Source organism: Canis lupus, chromosome 5 (assembly GCF_011100685.1).
Source record: "Canis lupus familiaris isolate Mischka breed German Shepherd chromosome 5, alternate assembly UU_Cfam_GSD_1.0, whole genome shotgun sequence".
Lineage (NCBI taxonomy): Eukaryota > Metazoa > Chordata > Mammalia > Carnivora > Canidae > Canis > Canis lupus.
In genome coordinates, this window is record NC_049226.1 from 22,357,816 (window position 1) to 22,381,008 (window position 23,193).

General features: G+C 37.5%; 1 protein-coding gene across 1 annotated transcript in view; it reads left to right on the top strand.

Moving 5' to 3' along the window:
- The window catches only part of ARHGAP20 (Rho GTPase activating protein 20), a 140,383-nt gene that overhangs the window by 94,920 nt on the left and 22,270 nt on the right, over positions 1-23,193 (top strand). The window contains exons 5-9 of the mRNA XM_038538797.1: positions 1,737-1,828; positions 2,709-2,793; positions 6,057-6,134; positions 8,512-8,578; positions 11,121-11,309. Coding sequence (XP_038394725.1) covers positions 1,737-1,828; positions 2,709-2,793; positions 6,057-6,134; positions 8,512-8,578; positions 11,121-11,309 — 511 coding nt within the window. The remainder of the gene's footprint in view (positions 1-1,736; positions 1,829-2,708; positions 2,794-6,056; positions 6,135-8,511; positions 8,579-11,120; positions 11,310-23,193) is intronic.

Here is a 23,193-nt window from a genome sequence, read left to right on the forward strand (position 1 = left end):
ACCCTCCCAGTTTTGAGGGTCTCTTTCCAATCTGCCTTGCCTTTTCTCTTTCTTGAAAATATACTGCTTTCTCCTTCTCTTGCTCTTATCACACGAGCTTAGGTCTTGATGAAACTCTGAGATCACCTTGATTTTGGAGTACTTTTGTTTTTAATTTGGTAAAGATGCCTGAGATTAAGAATCACTAAAGAAAGAGGAGTTCTAGATTCTTTTTGCAGAGAGTAGGAGAAAGGGGAAAACATAAGACTACATAAGTTAATCTCAGTGAGTTAACCTGACACACTTCATGAATCACTTAGTTTTGAAGTAATGTATGCTGTATATTAAACAGTGGAACATTGTGCAGCAATGAGGAGGAACAGACTAACACCACCTGCAGTGATACGGATAAGTCTCATGAATATAATGTTGAATGAAAGAAGCCAGATACAAAATAGTACATACTGTATGGTTACATTTATAATAACAATAACTATCCAGTTCTATTAGAAGTCAGGATAGTGGTAACTCATGCCTGAAAAGGAACAAAAACCATTCTCTCAAGGTGATTTTCTATTTCATAATCTAAGTTTCAGTCACATGGATGTGTTCAGTTTGTGAAAAGTGTTCAAGCTGTACATGTAAGCATTATACAATTTTTTCTGTGTATCGTACATGTCAATAAAAAGTAAAAGTTAAAAAAAATACAAAGTGTTTTAAAGGGGTAATTTTCTTTAGCTGCTTTGAAAAAACTGCACAGGTCCAAAGAAAACACCTATTTTTCAAGTTTTTTGCTAAATCAAGATTTGACACAAATGAACCTAGAAAATACTCTGTTCAAGAAGGGTGAATACACCAAAGTGTTCTAAGGAACAATGGAAGATGAAAATTGTATGGTCAGTGGTAAAGGAGATGTAGTGCACTTTCTAATGCCCAATCCTGGGAGATTCTATATAGAGAAATTGGTAAGCAACAGTTAGAAACAGATTACAAATACTTAAGTGTATTTTTCTGTAACAAAAAAACAGCAAGGGTTTCCAGCTTCATTAAGAAGATTTGAAGTATGACTTTAAAAGCTAGTGAGTAACAAGACCATATAGAAATAAACACTGAATTACTTTTAAGTTTAAGAATTAAATGTAGCAGTAGCTTCAGAAAAATTATTAATAATGATTTAGTCCTAAATGAATTGGTCTAAGAAGATTGTCATAATTAAGAATAGGTTTTCTATGAAATAATTTACTCAGTTAAAATCCTGCTATATGTATAAATGTTTCTTTTCCTTACAAGAAACTGGTTTCTGGGCCAAGATGTTTTTGTTAATATGCCAAATTTCTCTTTAATCTCAAATTGAGCATACTCTCTGTTTGTATGGTACTTAAAGCCACAAAAACACTCTGAGACAATTAGCCCAGTTTTTCAGATATGGAAGCAAGCTTAGAGATGTGAAGTGATCCACTCATCATCACGAAGCTTGCATGTGTTTTTGAAACCAGGTGTTTAGACTCCAGATCAAATATTCATTCCACCATGAGAGCTATACTTGTAAAAGAGCCATAAAGTAAGAAAATGGCCCTATCTTAGATCCATTCAGGAGGTTTTAACAGAACTATACTTGACCATATAGTTTTTCCTATTGGAGATTTTCCCCCTGCAGATTCCCCAGAGCTCAGTTAGACCAGAGTTGCCATGGCATGCGGCTGCCTCTTAACAGGCTGTTGATATTTTGTCTGGATTGACAGTCTCAGATATGTTAGCATAAATGTGTTACATGTTTAATTTTTCTCCTATTTTCTTTGATTGCAGTTCTCCAGGAACAAAAGGACAAATGGCTCTCTCTCCTTCAGAGGTATTTTTTTCAATGTACATATTCTTTATCTTTAACCTGTAGTTTAAAAGAATTAAATTCTTCTCTACAGAATTATGCCCCCAAACTATTCATCTTTTCCTTAGTAGAAATTATTCATTTATCCTCAAAATAAATTACTGTTTGAACTGTACACTGGCTACTACTTGCTGTAAACAATGTTCTCTTCATTACATGTATCCCTTACTTTCTAGGAAAGAGAACATGGAGGCCTAGTTATAGCATTCTAGACAGAAATTAGTCAATAATCTCTCCTACCTCCATGTCTCCAACCCAGCATTTGGAGCAGTTTCCTCAGAGCATGTACTAAGTTTCTGTATATGGAAGGTTTTCTGCCAACCACCTCAAAGATCAATTATTACCTCACCTTTGAGTGTACAGACTAACTGGTCAATTTAGGTTCATGTCTTATTTCCATAACCTTCTTCCTCCCCTCACTGCCTTCCTAAGGGAAGATTCATGCTTTACCCAGAGCTAAATGAGAAGTAAAAAACCACTGTCTTGGTTTGGCGTAATAAAGTATCCTATCTGCTCCTGTACTGTCTCCTGTCCAGAGAAGGTAGGGAACTTGGAAGATGAAACACCACTCAGAGGTGCCTAAAGCAGACTGTGGTGCTCAGACCTCACTTGAAGTGGGTCTGCCACTCTTTTTTGTGCCCATATACCTCATGTCCTGAGAATTTTTTTAATTCTCTTCCAACATAATATATAATCAGATTTTGCTGAGTCTTTCCATCTGCCTTTTAAAACGTAGCATACAAGTATATTGAAAATATTACCAAAATAGATTGATTTTCAAAGAAACCATTAGCAAAATCCATCTGACTCAGTGTTCTTTTGGGTTGTTGTTGCATTTGATTAGATACATCAATCTAGAGAAAGAGAAGGACTACCCGAAGAGCATTCCCCTCAAAATCTTCGCCAAGGACATTGGGAATTGTGCCTATGTAAGTGAATTAAATTCCAAGCCCCTGTGTAAAGCAGAGCACCATGGATGAAAAGACAGGCAGGCAGGCAGACAGACATGTGGCTGTGTGTGTGCTGTGGAAGGCATGCATTTAGAAATACCATTGTGGGAAAATGCATTTTGCTGGATGTATGTATGTCTTTGTAAATGTGAAAAGTAAACTCTAGAGAAAATGAAGCAAGAGAAACATATTAACTACAGTATCTCACATTTACACTTGGAAAGAATATTGCTTGTCAGATGTCTCTTTCTTCCCTCTGGCATTAATGTTTCTCTGGATCCTTTCAATAGCAGCTGTAGCGGCTCCTAGTAAAGTCATTTTCACAAGGATATATTTCCTATTAGTATTAAGCAATTTTAATTCCAACTTGTCACTTCCTAAGTAGAAGGTGGTTTTATTTTTTTTTAATTTTTTAAAAATTTATTTATGATAGTCACACACACAGAGAGAGAGAGAGAGAGAGAGTCAGAGACATAGGCAGAGGGAGAAGCAGGCTCCATGCACCGGGAGCCCAACGTGGGATTCGATCCCAGGTCTCCAGGATCGGATTCGATCCCCGGTCTCCAGGATCGCACCCTGGGCCAAAGGCTGGCGCCAAACCACTGCACCACCCAGGAATCCCAGGGATCCCTGGTTTTAGATAGTTCTTCATTCTCTGAGCTCTTAGGGATTGACTCCCTTGAGTTAATGAAATGGATGAGCTAGGAGAGATGACATTTTTAAGGCATCAGCATGTTACTACCTCACAATTTTTATCATACTGGTCAAATTAAAATTAAACCCACTTAGCCCTAGTTATTATTTATAATTTGATGACCGGAAAAATAGAATAAATGCCAAGGATGTCATCAGTGATGAACAAAATGAAAACTTATGGATATTTTTATGATACTATGCATTGCCATACTTTACAACAGCTCTGGTTCACACAGGAAAACGATGTAGTACAAAACAGTATGTTTTGGTCAAAAGCAAAAGTTATATAGAAGTTCTGACATGAGTGCCAGATGTCACTGCTTGAGGGAAATACTGAAATTTTTATGGTTTGAAACTACAAAGATCTATTGTTGCAAAGTAGCAAAAAACAAACAAAAACCTACCTCTGTTTTTCTGCCAGCTTTGATTCAGTTGTTGTAATTGGGTTATAATTAGGATTTTCATGGAAAATCCCTCGAATTTTTTTTTTTTTTTAACATTTTCAGTGTTTGGAAAGCTTGTGCTTGAGAAAGGACCAGAGTCCCACTGTCTTTGAAAGAGAAAACAAGAGATGTAGTTAGGTTAAGTGCTGTTTTTATCACTAGTACCCTGGTTAACCCAACAATGATATGACACCCTGTCCTTGGCTCTCTGACGTTGCTTCATAGCAAGAGTCTCCTTTCAGGAAGCCCTGCTTCCAGAAAGAGTGATGCCCCCCAAAATAGAAATGTTGGTATGGAAAACATTCTTGGCCTTTAGTTAATATACAACCTGTCAGTGAATTCTGCTAACGTGGAAAAAAGAAAGCCACATTTTCATTTTTGTCTGTTTGTTTTCTTTGTTTACTAACCAAAGAGGACTGTCTGCTGAAATTCATTTGTTTCGTCTGCCAGAAAAGCATACAAGGAAAAACACACAACCTATAATTACTGTTTTGAATGAATGTATCAAATATTAAGAAAAATCATTATCTTAGAAATCAGGTACATTGGGAGATAGTATTACAGGATAGATTCTTCACTTTACAAAAGACTTCATAAGAGAATTTCTTTAAAATTTAATTTAAGGATAGGTTTTCAGACTTAAAAGAATAAAAAGCAGATGCCTTTCATAAAATTATATCTCAAGTTAAAGCCCAGTGTAAAACATCTATCTACTCTGGTAGAAGACAAACACTGGGATGGGTGTTCTAAGCCCTGCCTGTTGGGTTCTGAGACACTTTTACATAATCTTTGGAGTTCAAGAGCACAATTTGAAATCAATTAACAAACAACTTTAAGAGGTAATTTGTCATGTCAAGTAATCGGCTCATAGAGAAAAAAATGCTATAATGGAAGGATAAGTGGTGAATTATCAGCAGATTTCACTTAATGTTATTTTTGTATCATTTTTGTTTTTATATCATTTTGTTTCTGCTTACACTACTTATTTATACCATTTAAGCCCTATCAGGCACACAGCCCTAATTGCTGATTCACCTGATGATTATAGTATATAAAACCTGTGTGCATAGTAAATATTTCTTTTTTGATAGCATAGCATTGTCTTACATTTAAATGTCTTGGAACTCAGTGAACTCTATATAGATATCTCAAAATTATTTTAATTCCTTTTCTGTTTATTGCAAACTATTTTTTTAAAATATTTTGTTTATTCATTCATGGCAGACAGACAGACAGAGAGGCAGAGACACAGGCAGAGAGAGAAGCAGGCTCTCTGCAGGGAGCCCGATGTGGGACTTGATCCCGGGATTCCAGGATCATGCCCTGGGCCAAAGGCAGGCGCTAAACCCCTGAGCCACCCAGGGATCCCCAAACTGTCTATTTTTAAGTAGTAATTTCTAAATGTAGTTTAAGCACAGAGCTATCAGAGATCTCCTATTTAATAGCAGAGTTGGCAGTACAATTGAGCTTTCTAAAATTCTCAATCCTGTTTGCCTGACTCATTGGTTTTAAGGTGTCTGCAGATTTCAACACTGAAAATCTCAGTAGCCACAGTGTTTGACATAGTGCTCAATACATAGTGGTTTTTAAAAATTCTAAACTTTCAATGTCTTTTCGTAGCCTGTTTTTATTCTGATTTAACCTCAACTTTTTACCATGCAAAGAAATGACTGTGAAACCCACACTGTGAAAACAGTCCTCAGGAAGAAGTAGAAGGTGATCCAGTGCTCTCCCTTTTTTATTACACTTTGCATTATAGAAATATAATTATGAAGATGTTATAGGGGACCAACTTCACTAGATTTGGCAGGAGTGGGGTTGTTGGAAAGGTAGTCCATGTACTCTCATATGTAGTTAATCTTCTTGTTTCTTGCTTAAGATCTCATATTTTGCGTGCTACATATTCTTTATATTAAGAGATATAGATGTTTTATCAAAAGGCATAAGATATAATGGAATGAAAGTAAATTATCGTCAAGGATATGTTGTTCCACTTAAGTCATATGCTTTATGCTGTTAACACTTGAAATCAAAATTTGCTTTTAGGTAATCATTTCATAATAATTATCTATTCAAACTATATTTCTTATTTTTTTTCTGCAGTCTAAAACTATAACAGTAACAAATTCAGATACAGCAAATGAAGTTATCAACATGTCACTACCAATGCTAGGGATAACTGTAAGTTACTCTACTAAATATTCTTAATTAAAAACAAACTTTGATACTTTAGAGTCATATAAATATTATCCCTTTTATCATAAGATGGCTTATTATTAGTGATACCAAATTCTTGGTTTTTAGTCCCAAAAATGGAGAAAAAAAGGACAGTAAAGCTTATTAGATGCTACTCTTCTACTGACATTGTAAGACCTATGTGAACTAGAAAGTGTAATAAAATAAGGCTATAGTTTTAGAATGATGATAATGTATTTTTATTGTATATGCTATATACATATACTATATGGGGGGGAGGTTCTTGGTGTAAGATTCTAATGAGAATGTTCTAAACTCCTTCCCACTTGTCACTCTATGACTGTTCTTCTCTTTTCCCTATCTCCTTTTCTGATTCTTCTCCTTCACCTAATTGTTTTCCTATTATCCCAAGATTTCATCAGTTTTAAGATGATAAATTCTGAAGGATTTGCTCTGTAGTAGGATTTATACATGAAGAACACATAGCTAACATCCATATGCTATAGATCCAGGAGATGAGATGGCTGGTACCTCTAACGGTTTGGTAAATTAAAAAACAAGCTTTGAATTCAGTTGTGGAGTTAAAGAGCTTTAGTGTGCATACCACATTTCCCCCCATTTTGCATTTAGCTTCTTCTTCCTTCTGTTTTGTTGGGCAAAGGTGAGTTTTTGAAATTTTATTAAGTTCAGATTTTATTAATGGAAAAGATTGGCATATTTGAAGATGAGGTAGGAAGAACACTGGAAAGTTCTCCTTATTTCCTCCCTACTAGTAAATAAACACCACATGGTGGGCCTCATATTAACAGGAATGACCTTCTGAGGGTTGGAAGCTAAAGGAAGCACTCGAATAACACCATTTTCTGAGTAAGGTTCTCTGTAAATGTGGACAGTATTACTTTGATGTAACATAGCAGATGTTTAGATATGCTGCAGTCTCATAAGTTGTATTTAGATTTACTTGTACACAGTGTTATCATAAGCCCTTAAGTAAGTACTCAGAGAAATCAGACTTCAGAGTAAGAAATCTGATTTTTTTTAAGAAATCTAGCTTCTTTTAGTTAAATTTAATAATACATTTAAGGTATAATTAGATTTATATACACTGATAAAAGAGGCACTTCTGCATTGACTTCTAAGCTTATGTGTTTATATCTTGGAAGAAAGTAAGTAGTTTGAGGAAAAGGAAGGGAGATTAATGACATGACTCATTTATGCTTTTCCTATGAAAGAGTGATCCATCTCCTGAGACCAAAAATATTTCTATTCATTATAATTAAGAATTGAGGCTATTTGGTTATACTGTTCTATTCTAATGGATTATTATAGTTTTCAGATATGACAAAAAATAAAGGATTTTCATTAGATTGCTTGCACTCCCTATTTGCAATAAAATTTTTTGAGTCAAGGATGGGGAAAGAAGTGACAGTGTAGGGGAGGGAGCCAGAGGTTACTCTCCACAGCCAGGACCTTCCATTATAAGGTCAGGACCATGATTTTTCATCAAAAAATAAAGGCAAGAATATTGAATATTGCCAATTAAAACATTTTTCTTTATCCTCTCCTAGATGATGCAGCAAAGTCTACATAATTTAGTATTACTTCTTTGAAGTGAAATTTTTAGTATTGCTGGGCTGTAATTCTGCTGGTGAACAATCTCATTGTTTTCTATGAGTGGGCATATTCTCTAGACTGAATTCTTGTCCCTTCTGTCCCCAGGACTGGACTTGCCCAAAATAAAATCAGTGTAGATGCCAGCTACCTATCTCCTCAGAGCCTCTTGGTCATTTTCTTTTCTGCCCAGAAATAGCTGCATAAGTAATTAGCCTTTGAGATTTTACTTTTTCATCAGACACAGCAGTGTTTTGGCTTTCTGGATAACAAGGTGTCTTTGCAGGGGCCTGTTGAAGATTAAGTCCAGTATTCTCTGAGAAGTCCAGAGATATAGCAGAAGTCAGGATTCTAAAGAAGAGATTAACCTTATAGAAAACCAGGACATTCTTTCTGTTTTGTAAAGAGGCTTATAATTTTATGTTCTGTGGGCTACCTGTCATCATGAGGGCCTGTTTCCATTGCAGTCTGTGGATCCCCTGTCATCACTAGGGAAAAAGAGCAGGACTCCTGAGTCCTCTGCTAAGGATGAGACAAGGGAAGATAGGTTGTAGCAATCAGCATTGCCATCTTTAAAAACCATATCCACCCCCATGAACCTGAATAGTGTTTATATTGTCCTACTTTTTAACAAAACATAATAATGCAAAAAATTTTAAAAAGTGTTCTTAGTCAATTACCAAACATGAAAGAATTATTATTATTATTATTATTATTATTATTATTTATTATTACTTCTTTTATCCCCAAGGGGTCTGAGAGAGATTACCAATTATGGGTCAATTCTGGCAAAGAAGAGGCACCATACCCACTTATTGGTAAGTTTCTTCAAAAATCTAAGATGGAGTTGTATTTTAATTATGACTAAATGTCTCAGAGAATTGGTCATGTGGTCCTAAATGTAAGTACCATCAAATATTAAATCTCGTATTTATTTATTCATTCGATACATACCTATCAACCATTTCCTAAGTGCTAGGCAAATAACTGTCTCTTCACTCAAGCAACTAATGGTAGAGTTAGTTGGGAAGAGAAATGTAAATTTCCCTTTTTGCTCTTTTACCTTAAAAACAGAGGTATTTTGCAAACCTTTTTAAATTTTTTTTCTATAAAAAAACAATATGTACTGGTATTCCTTTTCCCTGCATATTTATTTTTCACATTCAAGTCTTGAATTTCCTGTTCCCTTTTCTTCATATTACATTGCCTCTGTAAGATTATCTATAATCCCGTCATACCTCTTAATTGATTAATGCATATTCAAAACCTGCCCAAGGCATCAGAATGAAAATGAGATTAACCCATTTAGAGTCCTTAAAAATATTCACTGACTTACCAGTTATCACTTCAAAACTGCTATTTCTCTAGACAGATTTCCCAGAATTTGTTTTAAGGAATTATTGGTTAAATAGATTGCATCTCACCTTGTTTAAATCGTTCAGCTAAAAAATACTTCTTGATCAGTAAGGTCACTCCATGTGGTTAATAGAAATATAGCAATTAAAATAAGGGACAGTATCTGTAGTAGATCTTGAGATGATGATAGTAATAAAAATGAAGATGATGATTTCTGCTAACAATTTTTAAATGCTCACTATCAGCCATGTACTGTGAAAAGCATACTATATGTGATATCTCATGTAATCCTTTCATTTACATGAGAGATCACTACTGTGTAATTCAGGATGTTTCAAGGGATCTGAGTAATCAAAAACCAAACTTTTCATAAAATATATATACTCAGACTTAAAATATATATTTTATATATGTCATGCACATGTTGGAGGCCAAAATTCACTGCATTTCTGGTTTCTTTTTTAAGTTGTCATTTTTGTGAAAACCAAGTGAGCAACCAAGTTGTGATTAAAATCAAATGCTCAGGGGCACCTGGATGTCTCAGTGGTTGAACGTCTGCCTTTGGCTCAGGGAGTGATCCCAGGGGTCCTAGGGTCTGCCTTTGGCTCAGGAAGTGATCCCAGGGGCCCTAGGGTCGGGTCCTGCATTTGGCTCCCTGCAGGGAACCTGCTTCTCCCTCTGCCTGTGTCTCTGTCTCTCTCTCTGTGTGTCTCTCGTGAATAAATAAATAAAATGTTTAAAAAAATAAAATAAAAGCAAATACTTAAATAATTGTTTTCATAAAATAATTAAAATTCTTTAGGTGGTAGCTTTTGAGCTTAAAACAGCTTCAAACTTCACTGTTAATTCTCACTGAAAAAAGAAAATAACATGATTTAGCAAAAATTCTCCACTGTATATTTCAGTGTGCCTTGGAAACTTCAATTGTAGTTTAGCTGCTGGCTATTTTTTTTTTTGGCCCTTAATCCCTGGAAGCAGCTGTAATCCTCGATATTATTGGAACATTGATATTGTATACTTATGCTAGATGGAAAGGAAAAGGAAGAGTTCAGAGTTAGATTCAGTGTTAAATTAGGAATAGAAGAGAACTTATTTTAAAAAAAAGAAGAGAACTTATTCTCTATATTTAAAAAGGCAAATCTACAGCACAGTGGTACTTGAAGCTGTAAGTTAAGAAAATGCAATCACTGAAAAAACTAAAGAGCAAAAAGTCTTGTTGCAGTTAAATGTCCAGAGTTTAGTTTTTGTAGTTCGCAGATTCCTTTTTGAATCCTGTTTCTGTGTTTCTAATGCCCTGCAGTCTTCCTTCTGATTATTGCCTGTGAACACACCCTCAGAGGGCAACAGTGGGAGGGAAGCATAAATCAAACAAACTAGTCCTGATGCTCTGGAGTAACTCTGATTATATAACTGATAAGAAGTAATGAAATATCTTTTTCAGACACATGTCTTGTGTTGAATTATAGCAGTAATAGTGATGCTCAAAATACATAGTTCTTTGCCCTTACTATTTAGATAATACTAACCATTAAAGTTTACTTATTTGATCCTTATCACTGTGTGATAAGTAGGGTAAATATCTTAAACCGTGAATTTAAGGCTGAGAGATGTCAAGGATTTGCTGAAGATTTACAGATACAGTTAGTGTCAAAGGAGAACTCAAATACCTTTAAATAGTCTTGGATGCAAACATAGTAAAAATCAGCATCCTGCAGCTCACAAACTAATCTGTGCACTCCAAAGAAGATACTCTCTAAAGTTGTTTTTTGCTTTTTGCTTTTTTCTGCCCTCTTCCCACCACCTGCTTAAAACTACTTTGATAGGGCCACCTGCATTATGCAGTAGTCTCCAAGTCTAAGAGCATGCATAGTGATCATTCAGTTGACAAAAGGATTCTTTATTCCAGAAGTCCCAGCCGCAAATTGCAGTGCATTCTAGTAGATAGCACACATGCTCATGGTGCCTGTCAGCCTAAAGTCTACATTGAGATTTTTCTCTGTGTAGGGCACGAATATCCCTATGGAATTAAAATGAGCCATCTTCGAGACACGATGGTCCTGACACAGGGGTCAAAAGGCTCCAGTGCACCGTCCAGCCTTCAGGAGTCCCTCCTCACGGAGCAGCTGCCTCGGGAGGCACAGTGTCAGTTCATCCTGAAGCCCAGCCGCCTGGCTGCAGCCCAGCAACTAAGTGGTAAGTTGCTTCTCCTCCTTTGTGGAGACTTTGTTTAGCAAAAGTTTTTATTCTTAAAAACAAAGTTAGTACAAAGGCAAAGGCCCAAACTTCTAGCCCGTTGAGATATTTTTTCTTTTTAACTTCCTATGTGTTTTGAAGGAAAATATGGATAATTTTATAAATCAGCAGTAGGTGTGATGGACTTGGAATCAGCAGCAAGTAGCAGCACCGTCCATTCCTTGCCTCTTCACTATTCTTTCCCCTTTAGCCTTATGCTCACCGCAGTGTCCAAGGCCCTGTGCCATACTACAGACCCGTCAAAGGCCCTTTCTGTACTGTAACACGTTGTCACACTATGTGTTCCCCAGCCTGTGGATGATGGGTGTCAGGAGACTGTGATGGGTCTTGTATGGATAAGTGTGTGAAAACTAAGATATTTCCACAGAAATGTCTCCTTGGTCTACTAATCTAATCTAAATTCCCTATGAATCTAGCCATTGCTTGTTCCCACCCCATAATAAAGATTCTAGAATGATAAAAATGATACTCAACAGTAAGAGGACCATTATTTACCCTAACCCAAATTTGAACTTTAAGCCCTCAGTCTGAAAGTGAGATTGAGTAGGGAACAGAATAAAACGTGTCATACAGGCTTAAATGTGAGTGGGGTAGCAGAAAACTGATGTTGCAACCTTTGTCAGTTCGAACCTGCTGGGGGATCCGATGAACATGGCAGCTCTTTTCATCTGCATTCCTCCACGCAGGCACACTCCCACCTGTCACTCAGTGGTGATAACCTAGCCTCAGACTTCATAGTTCACTGAAGTCCTCCACTCAGGATTGTAACACAGCTATAGAAGCTGTACATGCACCAGTCACCTTCTCTCTTAGGATGGCAGACTGAGTCCTGGGGACTCCAAGCCTGTTTCCTCACATCTTTGGGCCATTCTGTAGGGGTATGATAGACACATTATAGTTTTGCATCCACTAATATGTGGGCTCTGTGAAGGCAGGTACTTTGGTATGTCTTGTTCACCACTATATTCCCAGCACCTGGAACAGTGGTTGGCATATATAAGTAAGTACTCAATAAATATTTGTCAAATGAATTTATTTATTAATAGGTATGCTGTTATTCTTTAAAGATATAAACGGAATGTTGCCTTTATAACTAAGCTGAGGAGAGTATCTTACTCTTCTCCCTTTATATTCAGTTTTTTAAAAACTATTTCTCTGTGTCCCTTTTCAATTTTAAGTAATTTGACCAATAACTGGGAGTCAGAAATCCTAAGGGTTTTACCCAATTTTGCCAATGACTTGCACTCTCTGTTTATTAATCCTGATTCTCCCTCTTGGAAGTTAGGATAGTAGTGGTCGCAACTATAAGGTGATTCATAGTAAATAGTATCAGGGATGGAGTAATCACAGACCAGTGGTGCCAACATAGCTGGGCATCAGAATCACCTATTACAGGTGAACCAGTTCTGTGTTATTTTAACACATAAGATTTTGATGAATAGCTGTTTTGGAAACCACTAATTTAAATCAGGGATCAGCAGACTTTTTCTGTAAAGGGTCAGATGGTAAACTTTGCATGTCAAAACACAAAATCAAGTAAATTATGTAGGTACTTATATGACAAAAGAGAAAACAAGTTTCCACTCATTTTTTTTATTGATGATGTTTAATATATAGTAATTGAGTATAATTTCATGTAATACAGGTCTAGTAATAAGATGAATTAAATTCTTCTGGGGGAATAACATATTGCTTAATTGGAGTACTAAGTTAATAATTGAATGCAAAATGTTCTGATCTGTAATAAGATTTTATATGTTTTATCATCTTTGAAAATATCTTTTCACATAGATAGGTAGTGCCAAATACTGATTTCATTCTAAAAGCATATAATTTTAATTGAGCATATTCCCCTCTTCTGAGACATTTGTCGAATTTGTTATTCTTTTGATATTTGCCTTTTAGCACGTCATTGCGCATTAATCACTTACTTTTGAAAATTAGAAGCTCCTTGATTACACATTTAAAGGATCTTGAAATATGGAAATTTCCTTTGTACTTGCATTGAGGGTTAAATACCCCTGGAACTATACTCTGAGCTCAGAAAATATATCTGCTACAAATTTAAGAATGGAGATCTTGGTTCTTTTAACTTTTCACAGCATGAGAAGTGTAAAAACAGCTCAACGTTGTCAGTTGTGATTAAATGTCACTTGTCTCAAAATGAAACTTTCAAAGGTTTTATATGTAAGCATTTTTTGCCTTGTAATTTAGGTTAAATTCATTAAGAAACATCATCAAATTTTCAATAAAAACTAATTTCCAAAGCCATTCACCACTAGGAAAATTTTTCTCATTCATAAAAATTTCAGTCTCAGCTATAAGTTCAAAAATCACTGTACAGCTTTATCCCTACTAAGCCATTCAGATGCCATGTAATAGCATGCAGGCTACTCACAGAAATTCACAGAAATGGCAGTAGGTAAGCCCAGTGGATGAAGTTTACTGTTGACACTGCTGATGCAGTAACACATGATAGATGCGTATATTTCCCACACAATACTACTGATGAATAACATAATGAACAACCATTATAGGCAGTAAACACTGCATTTTCATGAGCTTTGTAAATTTGTCAAATTACATCTTTTTCTGCTCCACACACTTTTACCACCAAAGCAGATTGCACTTTAGGTTGTAGTGAAGTATTCTTAATTTCTTAAATTCTTTGAAAATATTCTCACCTATGGTTGTCTCATGCAAGACTATTCAAGGCTAATAACTCAGTCACTTCAAACAAAGCACTGACTTCTTGAATAAACAACTGAGCAGTATTGGTAGCATCTGCCAACTATTCAAGAACAAAGGATAGTGGCCCGAAATAATTTGTCCTGTTTTTTAGTTTCTTATTGCTGGGAATGTCAACTATTCAAGGAGCTGTTCTCACCATAAGGCTAATAGTCTTAAGTCTAGTTTCTCTGTACACATCTTCATCTACTGCAAACACAGAAAATTTAAGTAGCTCCCTGTTGGTAAATAGTTTTCCTTCTATTACTAACAATGAGCTACTCAGAGACTGACTTTTGTTGGAACCTCATTTTTTGTTTTTTGTTTTTATTTTGGGGAAGAAATTCTACAGTGCTGAAATATTTCATTTTAAATATTATGAATTCTTGGGGCACCTGGGTGGCTCAGTGGGCTAACTGTCTGCCTTCAGCTCAGGTCATGATCCTGGGGTCCAGGGTCAAGTCTTACATTGGGCTCCTGCTCAGTGGGGACTCTGCTTCTCCCTGTGCCTCTATCCCCTGCTTGTATTGTCTCTTTCTTTCAAATAAATGAATAAAAATCTTTTTAAAAAATATTCTGAATTCTTATAATCCTTACTTTTTCCAAGTTGGGAATATTGTGATGAGTTCCTGGTATAATATCAACATATATTGTGTTCTTCTACCACAACTGTTACATCATTGCATGATTAGCACAATACTTTGCTATTTATTATATTTCTTTTTTTTATTTATTTATGATAGTCACAGAGAGAGAAAGAGAGAGAGGCAGAGACATAGGCAGAGGGAAGAAGCAGGCTCCATGCACCAGGAGCCCGATGTGGGATTCGATCTCGGGTCTCCAGGATCACGCCCTGGGCCAAAGGCAGGCACTAAACCGCTGCACCACCCAGGGATCCTGTTATTTATTATAATAATAAAGTCATCCACACAGCTCTCTCTGTGCCTTAAAAGCTCAACACTAGACATGACAGGTAATGAAAAATTAAAATTTTACAGTATCAGGATATACAAGCCACTCAAAACACCATCCAGATATAAATATGTCACTGTAGTTTGCTGTATTGAGCAGCCATGCTCATAGTCAAATGCTTTTCCTGTGTCTATTGAAATTATTGTATGATTTTTATCCTTTACTTTGGTAATGTGTTGCACCACATTGATTGATTTGCCAGTGTTGAACCATCCTTTCATCCCCAGAATAAATTGAACCTGGCAGATGATCCTTCTAATGTATTGCTGAATTTGGTTTGCTAATAGATTCTTGAGACTTTTGCATCTGTGTTCATTAGGGATATTGGCCCGTAATTTCCTTTCCTCTGTCTTTGGTTTTGGTATCAGGGCAGTGCTGGCCTTTTAAAATGAATTTCACAGTGTTCCTTCTTCTATTTTGTGGAAGAGTTTGAGAAGGATTTGTATTAATCCTCTTTGCCTATTTGGTAGAATTCCCCAGGTTAAGCCATTTGGTCCTGGTGTTTTGTTTGTAGAGAGGACTTTACTGATTCAATTTCCTTATGAGTAATTGGTCTGTTTAGATTTTCTACTTCTTCCATTTTTCAGGTTTGTAAGGTTGTATATTTCTAGGAATTTATTCATTTCTCCTACATTGTCCAATTTGTTGGTGTATAATTATTCATAGTAGTCTCTTACTATCTTTTATATTTCTGTAGTATCACCTGTATTGTCTCCTCTTTCCTTTCTGATTTTATTTGAGCCTTCTTTTTCTCAGTGAGCTAGCTAAAGATTTGACAATTTTCTTTATCTTTTCAAAGAAGCAGCTCTTGTTTTCATTGATTTATCACTTATTACTTTAGTCTCTGTTTCATTTATTGCTGCTCTAATCTTTGCAATTTCCTTCCTTCTACTAACTTTGGGCTTTGTTTATTCTTTTTCTAGTTCCTTGAAATGTAAATTTAGGTGGTTTATTTCAGATTTTTCTCATTTCTTGGGATGGGCATTTATTTATATGAACTTTTCCTATTACAATTAACTGCTTTTGCTGTGTCCCTTAAGATTTAGTATGTGGTATTTACATTTTTATTTGTGTCAAGGTATTTTTTTAATAAATTAATTTTTTATTCGTGTTCAATTTACCAACATACACAATAACACCCAGTGCTCATCCCATCAAGTGTCCCCCTCAGTGCCCGTCACCCACTGACCCCCACCCCCCGCCCTCCTCCCCTTCCACTACCCTTAGTTCGATTCCCAGAGTTAGGAGTCTTTATGTTCTGTCTCCCTTTCTGATATTTCCCACACATTTCTTCTCCCTTCCCTTATATTCCCTTTCACTATTATTTATATTCCCCAAATGAATGAGAACATACACTGTTTATCCTTCGCCAATTGACTTACTTCACTCAGCATAATACCCTCCAGTTCCATCCACGTTGAAGCAAATGGTGGGTATTTGTCGTTTCTAATGCCTGAGTAATATTCCATTGTATACATAGACCACATCTTCTTTATCCCTTCATCTTTCGATGGACACTGAGGGTCCTTCCACAGTTTGGCTATTGTGGACATTGCTGCTAGAAACATCGGAGTGCAGGTGTCCCAGCGTTTCATTGCATCTGAATCTTTGGGGTAAATCCCCAACAGTGCAATTGCTGGGGGCATAGGGCAGGTCTATTTTTAACTCTTTGAGGAACCTCCACACAGTTTTCCAGAGTGGCTGCACCAGTTCACATTCCCACCAACAGTGTAAGAGGGTTCCCTTTACTCCACATCCTCTCCAACATTTGTTGTTTCCTGCCTTGTTAATTTTCCCCATTCTAACTGGTGTGAGGTGGTATCTCATTGTGGTTTTGATTTGTATTTCCCTGATGGCAAGTGATGCAGAGCATTTTCTCATGTGCATGTTGGCCATGTCGATGTCTTCCTCTGTGAGATTTCTCTTCATGTCTTTTGCCCATTTCATGATTGGATTGTTTGTTTCTTTGGTGTTGACTTTAATAAGTTCTTTATAGATCTTGGAAACTAGCCCTTTATCTGATATGTCATTTGCAAATATCTTCTCCCATTCTGTAGGTTGTCTTTGAGTTTTGTTGACTGTATCCTTTGCTGTGCAAAAGCTTCTTATCTTGATGAAGTCCCAATAGTTCATTTTTGCTTTTGTTTCTTTTGCCTTCATGGATGTATCTTGCAAGAAGTTACTATGGCCGAGTTCAAAAAGGGTGTTGCCTGTGTTCTCCTCTAGGATTTTGATGGAATCTTGTCTCACATTTAGATCTTTCATCCATTTTGAGTTTATCTTTGTGTATGGTGAAAGAGAGTGGTCTAGTTTCATTCTTCTGCATGTGGATGTCCAATTTTCCCAGCACCATTTATTGAAGAGACTGTCTTTCTTCCAATGGATAGTCTTTCCTCCTTTATCGAATATTAGTTGCCCATAAAGTTCAGGGTCCACTTTTGGGTTCTCTATTCTGTTCCATTGATCTATGTGTCTGTTTTTGTGCCGGTACCACACTGTCTTGATGACCACAGCTTTGTAGTACAATCTGAAATCTGGCATTGTGTTGCCCCCAGCTATGGTTTTCTTTTTTAAAATTCCCCTGGCTATTCAGGGTCTTTTCTGATTCCACACAAATCTTAAAATAATTTGTTCTAACTCTCTGAAGAAAGTCCATGGTATTTTGATAGGGATTGCATTAAACGTGTAAATTATCCTGGGTAACATTGACATTTTCACAATATTAATTCTGCCAATCCATGAGCATGGAATATTTGTCCATATCTTTGTGTCTTCCTCAATTTCTTTCAGAAGTGTTCTATAGTTTTTAGGGTATAGATCCTTTACCTCTATGGTTAGGTTTATTCCTAGGTATCTTATGCTTTTGGGTGCAATTGTAAGTGGGTTTGACTCCTTAATTTCTCTTTCTTCAGTCTCATTGTTAGTGTATAGAAATGCCATTGATTTCTAGGCATTGATTTTGTATCCTGCCATGCTACCAAATTGCTGTATGAGTTCTAGCAATCTTGGGGTGGAGGCTTTTGGGTTTTCTATGCAGAGTATCATGTCATCGGCGAAGAGGGAGAGTTTGACTTCTTCTTTGCCAATTTGAATGCCTTTAATATCTTTTTGTTGTCTGATTGCTGAGGCTAGGACTTCCGGTACTATGTTGAATAGCAGTGGTGAGAGTGGACATCCCTGTCTTGTTCCTGATCTTAGGGGAAAGGCTCCCAGTGCTTCCCCATTGAGAATGATATTTGCTGTGGGCTTTTCGTAGATGGTTTTTAAGATTTCAAGGAAAGTTCCCTCTATCCCTACACTCTGAAGAGTTTTGATCAGAAATGGATGCTGTATTCTGTCAAATGCTTTCTCTGCATCTAATGAGAGGATCATATGGTTCTTGGTTTTTCTCTTGCTGATATGATTGATCACATTGATTGTTTTACGAGTGTTGAACCAGCCTTGTGTCCCGGGGATAAATCCTACTTGGTCATGGTGAATAATTTTCTTAATGTGCTTTTGGATCCTATTGGCTACTATCTTGTTGAGAATTTTTGCATCCATGTTCATCAGGGATATTGGTCTGTAATTCTCCTTTATGGTGGGATCTTTGGTTTTGGAATTAAGGTGATGCTGGCCTCATAGAATGAATTTGGAAGTACTCCATTTCTTTCTATCTTTCCAAACAGCTTTAGGAGAATAGGTATGGTTTCTTCTTTAAACGTTTGATAAAATTCCCCTGGGAAGCCATCTGGCCCTGGACTCTTGTGTCTTGGGAGGTTTTTGATGACTGCTTCAATTTCCTCCCTGGTTATTGGCCTGTTCAGGTTTTCTATTTCTTCCTGTTCCAGTTTTGGTAGTTTGTGGCTTTCCAGGAATGCGTCCATTTCTTCTAGATTGCCTAATTTATTGGTGTATAGCTGTTCATAATATGTTTTTAAAATCGTTTGTATTTCCTTGGTGGTGGTAGTGATCTCTCCTTTCTCATTCATGATTTTATTAATTTGAGTCTTCTCTCTCTTCTTTTTAATAAGGTTGGCTAATGGTTTATCTATCTTAATTCTTTCAAAGAACCAACTCCTGGTTCTGTTGATCTGTTCCACAGTTCTTCTGGTCTCGATTTCGTTGAGTTCTGCTCGAATTTTAATTAACTCTCTTCTTCTGCTGGGCGTAGGGTCCATCTGCTGTTTTTTCTCTAGCTCCTTTATGTGTAAGGTTAGCTTTTGTATTTGAGTTATTTCCAGTATTTGAATGGATGCTTGTATTGCGATGTATTTCCCCCTTAGGACTGCTTTTGCTGCATCCCAAAGATTTTGAACGGTTGTATCTTCATTCTCATTAGTTTCCATGAATCTTTTTAATTCTTCCTTAATTTCCTGGTTGACCCTTTCATCTTTTAGCAGGATGGTCCTTAACCTCCACATGTTTGAGGTCCTTCCAAACTTCTTGTTGTGATTTAGTTCTAATTTCAAGGCATTATGGTCTGAGAATATGCAGGGGACGATCCCAATCTTTTGGTATCGGTTCAGATCCAATTTGTGACCCAATATGTGGTCTATTCTGGAGAAAGCTCCATGTGCACTTGAGAAGAATGTGTATTCAGTTGAGTTTGGATGTAAAGTTCTGTAGATTTCTGTGAAATCCATCTCGTCCAGTGTATCATTTCAAGCTCTCATTTCTTTGGAGATGTTGTGCTTAGAAGACCTATCGAGGGTAGAAAGAGCTAGATTGAAGTCACCAAGTATAAGTGTATTATTATCTAAGTATTTCTTCACTTTGGTTATTAATTGGTTTAAATATTTGGCAGCTTCCACACTCGGGGCATATATATTGAGGATTGTTAAGTCCTCTTGTTGGATAGATCTTTTATGTATGATATAGTGTCCCTCTTCATCTCTCACTACAGTCTTCGGGGTAAATTTTAGTTTATCTGATATAAGGATGGCTACCCCTGCTTTCTTTTGAGGACCATTTGAATGGTAAATGGTTCTCCAACCTTTTATTTTCAGATTGTAGGTGTCCTTCTGTCTAAAATAAGTCTCTTGTAGACAGCAAATAGATGGGTCCTGCTTTTTTATCCAGTCTGAAACCCTGTGCCCTTTTGATGGGGTCATTAAGCCCGTTCACGTTCAGAGTTACTATTGACAGATACGAGTTTAGTGTCATCATGATATCTATTCAGTCCTTGTTTTTGTGGATTGTTTCACTGAACTTCTTCTTAAAGGGGAATTTTAAGAGGCCCCCTTAAAATTTCTTGCAGAGCTGGTTTGGAGGTCACATATTCTTTCAGTTCCTGCCTGTCTTGGAAGCTCTTTATCTCTCCTTCCATTTTGAATGAGAGCCTTGCTGGATAAAGTATTCTTGGTAGCATGTTCTTCTCATTTAGGACCCTGAATATATCCTGCCAGCTCTTCTGGCCTGCCAGGTCTCTGTGGAGAGGTCTGCTGTTACCCTAATACTCCTCCCCATAAAAGTCAGGGATTTCTTGTCTCTTGCTGCTTTAAGGATCTTCTCTTTATCTTTGGAATTTGCAAGCTTCACTATTAAATGTCGAGGTGTTGAACGGTTTTTATTGATTTTAGGGGGGGATCTCTCTATTTCCTGGACCTGAATGCCTGTTTCCCTTCCCAGATTAGGAAAGTTTTCAGCTATGATTTGTTCAAATACATATTCTGGCCCTCTGGCCCTTTCGGCGCCCTCGGGAACCCCAATTAAATGTAGGTTTTTCTTCCTCAGGCCGTCGTTTATTTCCCTTAATCTGTCTTCATGGTCTTTTAATTGTCTGTCTCTTTTTTCCTCAGTTTCCCTCTTTGCCATCAACTTGTCTTCTATGTCACTCACTCGTTCTTCCACCTCGTTAACCCTCGTTGTTAGGACTTCTAGTTTGGATTGCATCTCATTCAATTGATTTTTAATTTCTGCCTGATTGGATCTAAATTCTGCAGTCATGAAGTCTCTTGAGTCCTTTATGCTTTTTTCTAGAGCCACCAGTAGCTGTATAATAATGCTTCTGAATTGGCTTTCTGACATTGAATTGTAATCCAGATTTTGTAACTCTGTGGGAGAGAGGACTGTTTCTGATTCTTTGTTTTGAGGTGAGGTTTTCCTTCTAGTCATTTTGCTCGGTGCAGAGTGGCCAAAAACAAGTTGTATTGGGAAAAGGAGAAAAAGAGAGAGAAGGAAAGAAAAGAGAAAAAGAAAAAAGGAAGAAAAAAAGGAAAAAAGAGAAGAAAAAGAGAAAGAAAAAGAAAGAAAGGTAAAAAAAGGGGGTGGGGGAAGCAATCAGAAATCAAAAAGAAAAAAATAACACACGGGGGAGTATCTTCTGATTCTGTATACTTTAAGTCCCTTGACTCCCCTGGAACTTGTCCGTCTAGCTGGTCTTCTGGGGGAGGGGCCTGTTGTGCTGATTTTCAGGTGTTAGCACTTGGGGGAGCTGCTCTGCCCCTGCCTGGTGCAGGGTTTAGTGGGGGTTGTTTACCCCGTGAGGCCCCAGGAGGAACAACCACAGTGGCGGGGCCAGCTCTGGAACCCTGGAGTCAGCTCCCGCAGTAACTCTGGAGCTCTCCATCTGCAGGGCCTGGAGGCTCCGGGCGGGGCTGCTGATCTGCTCAGCTCAGGGCAGGAGGGTCCTTGTGGTCCTGGGCCCTCCCAGCCTCTGCCTGTCCCGGGGGGGAGACCGAATCCTGGGCTGTGTCCGGCGCCCTGTGCTCCACTGTTGGATTCCCGTTCCCGCCCCGCAGCCCCCTCCGCGGAGACTCTTCCTCTGCCCGAGCCCCTCCGAGCTGCTCCAGGTCCAGCCGTGCGTGCTGCAGTCTTTTAGGGAGCTCGGCCGCGGGGTGTGGCGCACTCTCCCGGGGCGCAGGTGTCTGTAGTGTCCCAGGGAGCCCGAGGGCATCCCCGCCCTCCTGGGGTCCTGCTCTAACTCCCTGCAAGCCCCTTTCAGCCTGGAAAGGTTGGTGCAGCTCCTGCTTCTCCGGGACGGGGCTCTCCTGTCCTGGGGACACTCGCCCCGGCCTCAGCCCGGCTCCTCGTGTGGCCCCTCCCCCTTGGATGCCTTTTATTTCTTTATTTCTTTTTCCCCGTCTTCCTACCTTGATAGAAGCACGAACTCTTCTCACTGTAGCATTCCAGTTGTTCTCTCTTTAAATCTCAGGCCGAATTCGTAGATTTTCAGGATGATTTGAAGGTTATCTAGGTAATTTGGTGGGACAGGTGATTTGGGGACCCTACTCTTCTGCCATCTTGCCCCCATTCCTTGTCAAGGTATTTTTTATTTTGATTTAATTTTTTTGGCCCATGAGCTTTTCAGTAGCTCATGAATAATCTCCACATATTTTCCAGTTTTCTTTTTGTAATGAATTTCTAGTTTCAAACCATTATAGTCAGAAAACATACTTGATATGACTTCACCTTCTTAAATTTGTTAAAACTACTTTTGTGGCCTAATATATGATCTCTCCTGGAGAATTTTTCCATTTGCATTTGAGAAGAATGTATATTCTGTTCTGTTTGGGTGGAGTGCACGCACTGTATGTATGGTAAGTCCATCTAGTCTACCATGTCATTTAAGGCCAGTATTTCCTTATTGATTTTTTTTGGTCTGGATGATCTATCCATTGATAAAAGTGCAGTATCACAATCCTCTACTATTATTATATTGTCATCTATTTGATTCCTTTATGTCTGTTAGTATTTGCTTTATATATTTATGTACTCCTATTTTGGATGTATAAATATCTACAAACATTATATCCTTTTGTGGATTGACCTCTTTATCATTATGTGTGATGCCCTTCTTTGCCTCTTATTACAGACTCTGCTTTACAGTCTATTTTGTCCAGTGTGATATAAGTATAGCTTCTTTTTGCCTCTTATTACAAACTCTGCTTTACAGTCTGTTTTGTCCAGTGTGTTATAAGTATAGCTTCTCCAGCTGTCTTTTGGTTTCCCATTTGCATGGAATATCTTTTTCTGTCTCTTCATTTTCAGTCTATGTATGTCCTTAAATCTGAAGTCAGTCTCTCAGAGGTAGCATATGGATGAGTCATGAAGTTTTTGTTGGTCCATTCAGCCACATTATGTTTTCCATTCTAATTCGAGTTTTTAGTCCATTTATATTTAAAGTAATTACTCATAGGTATGT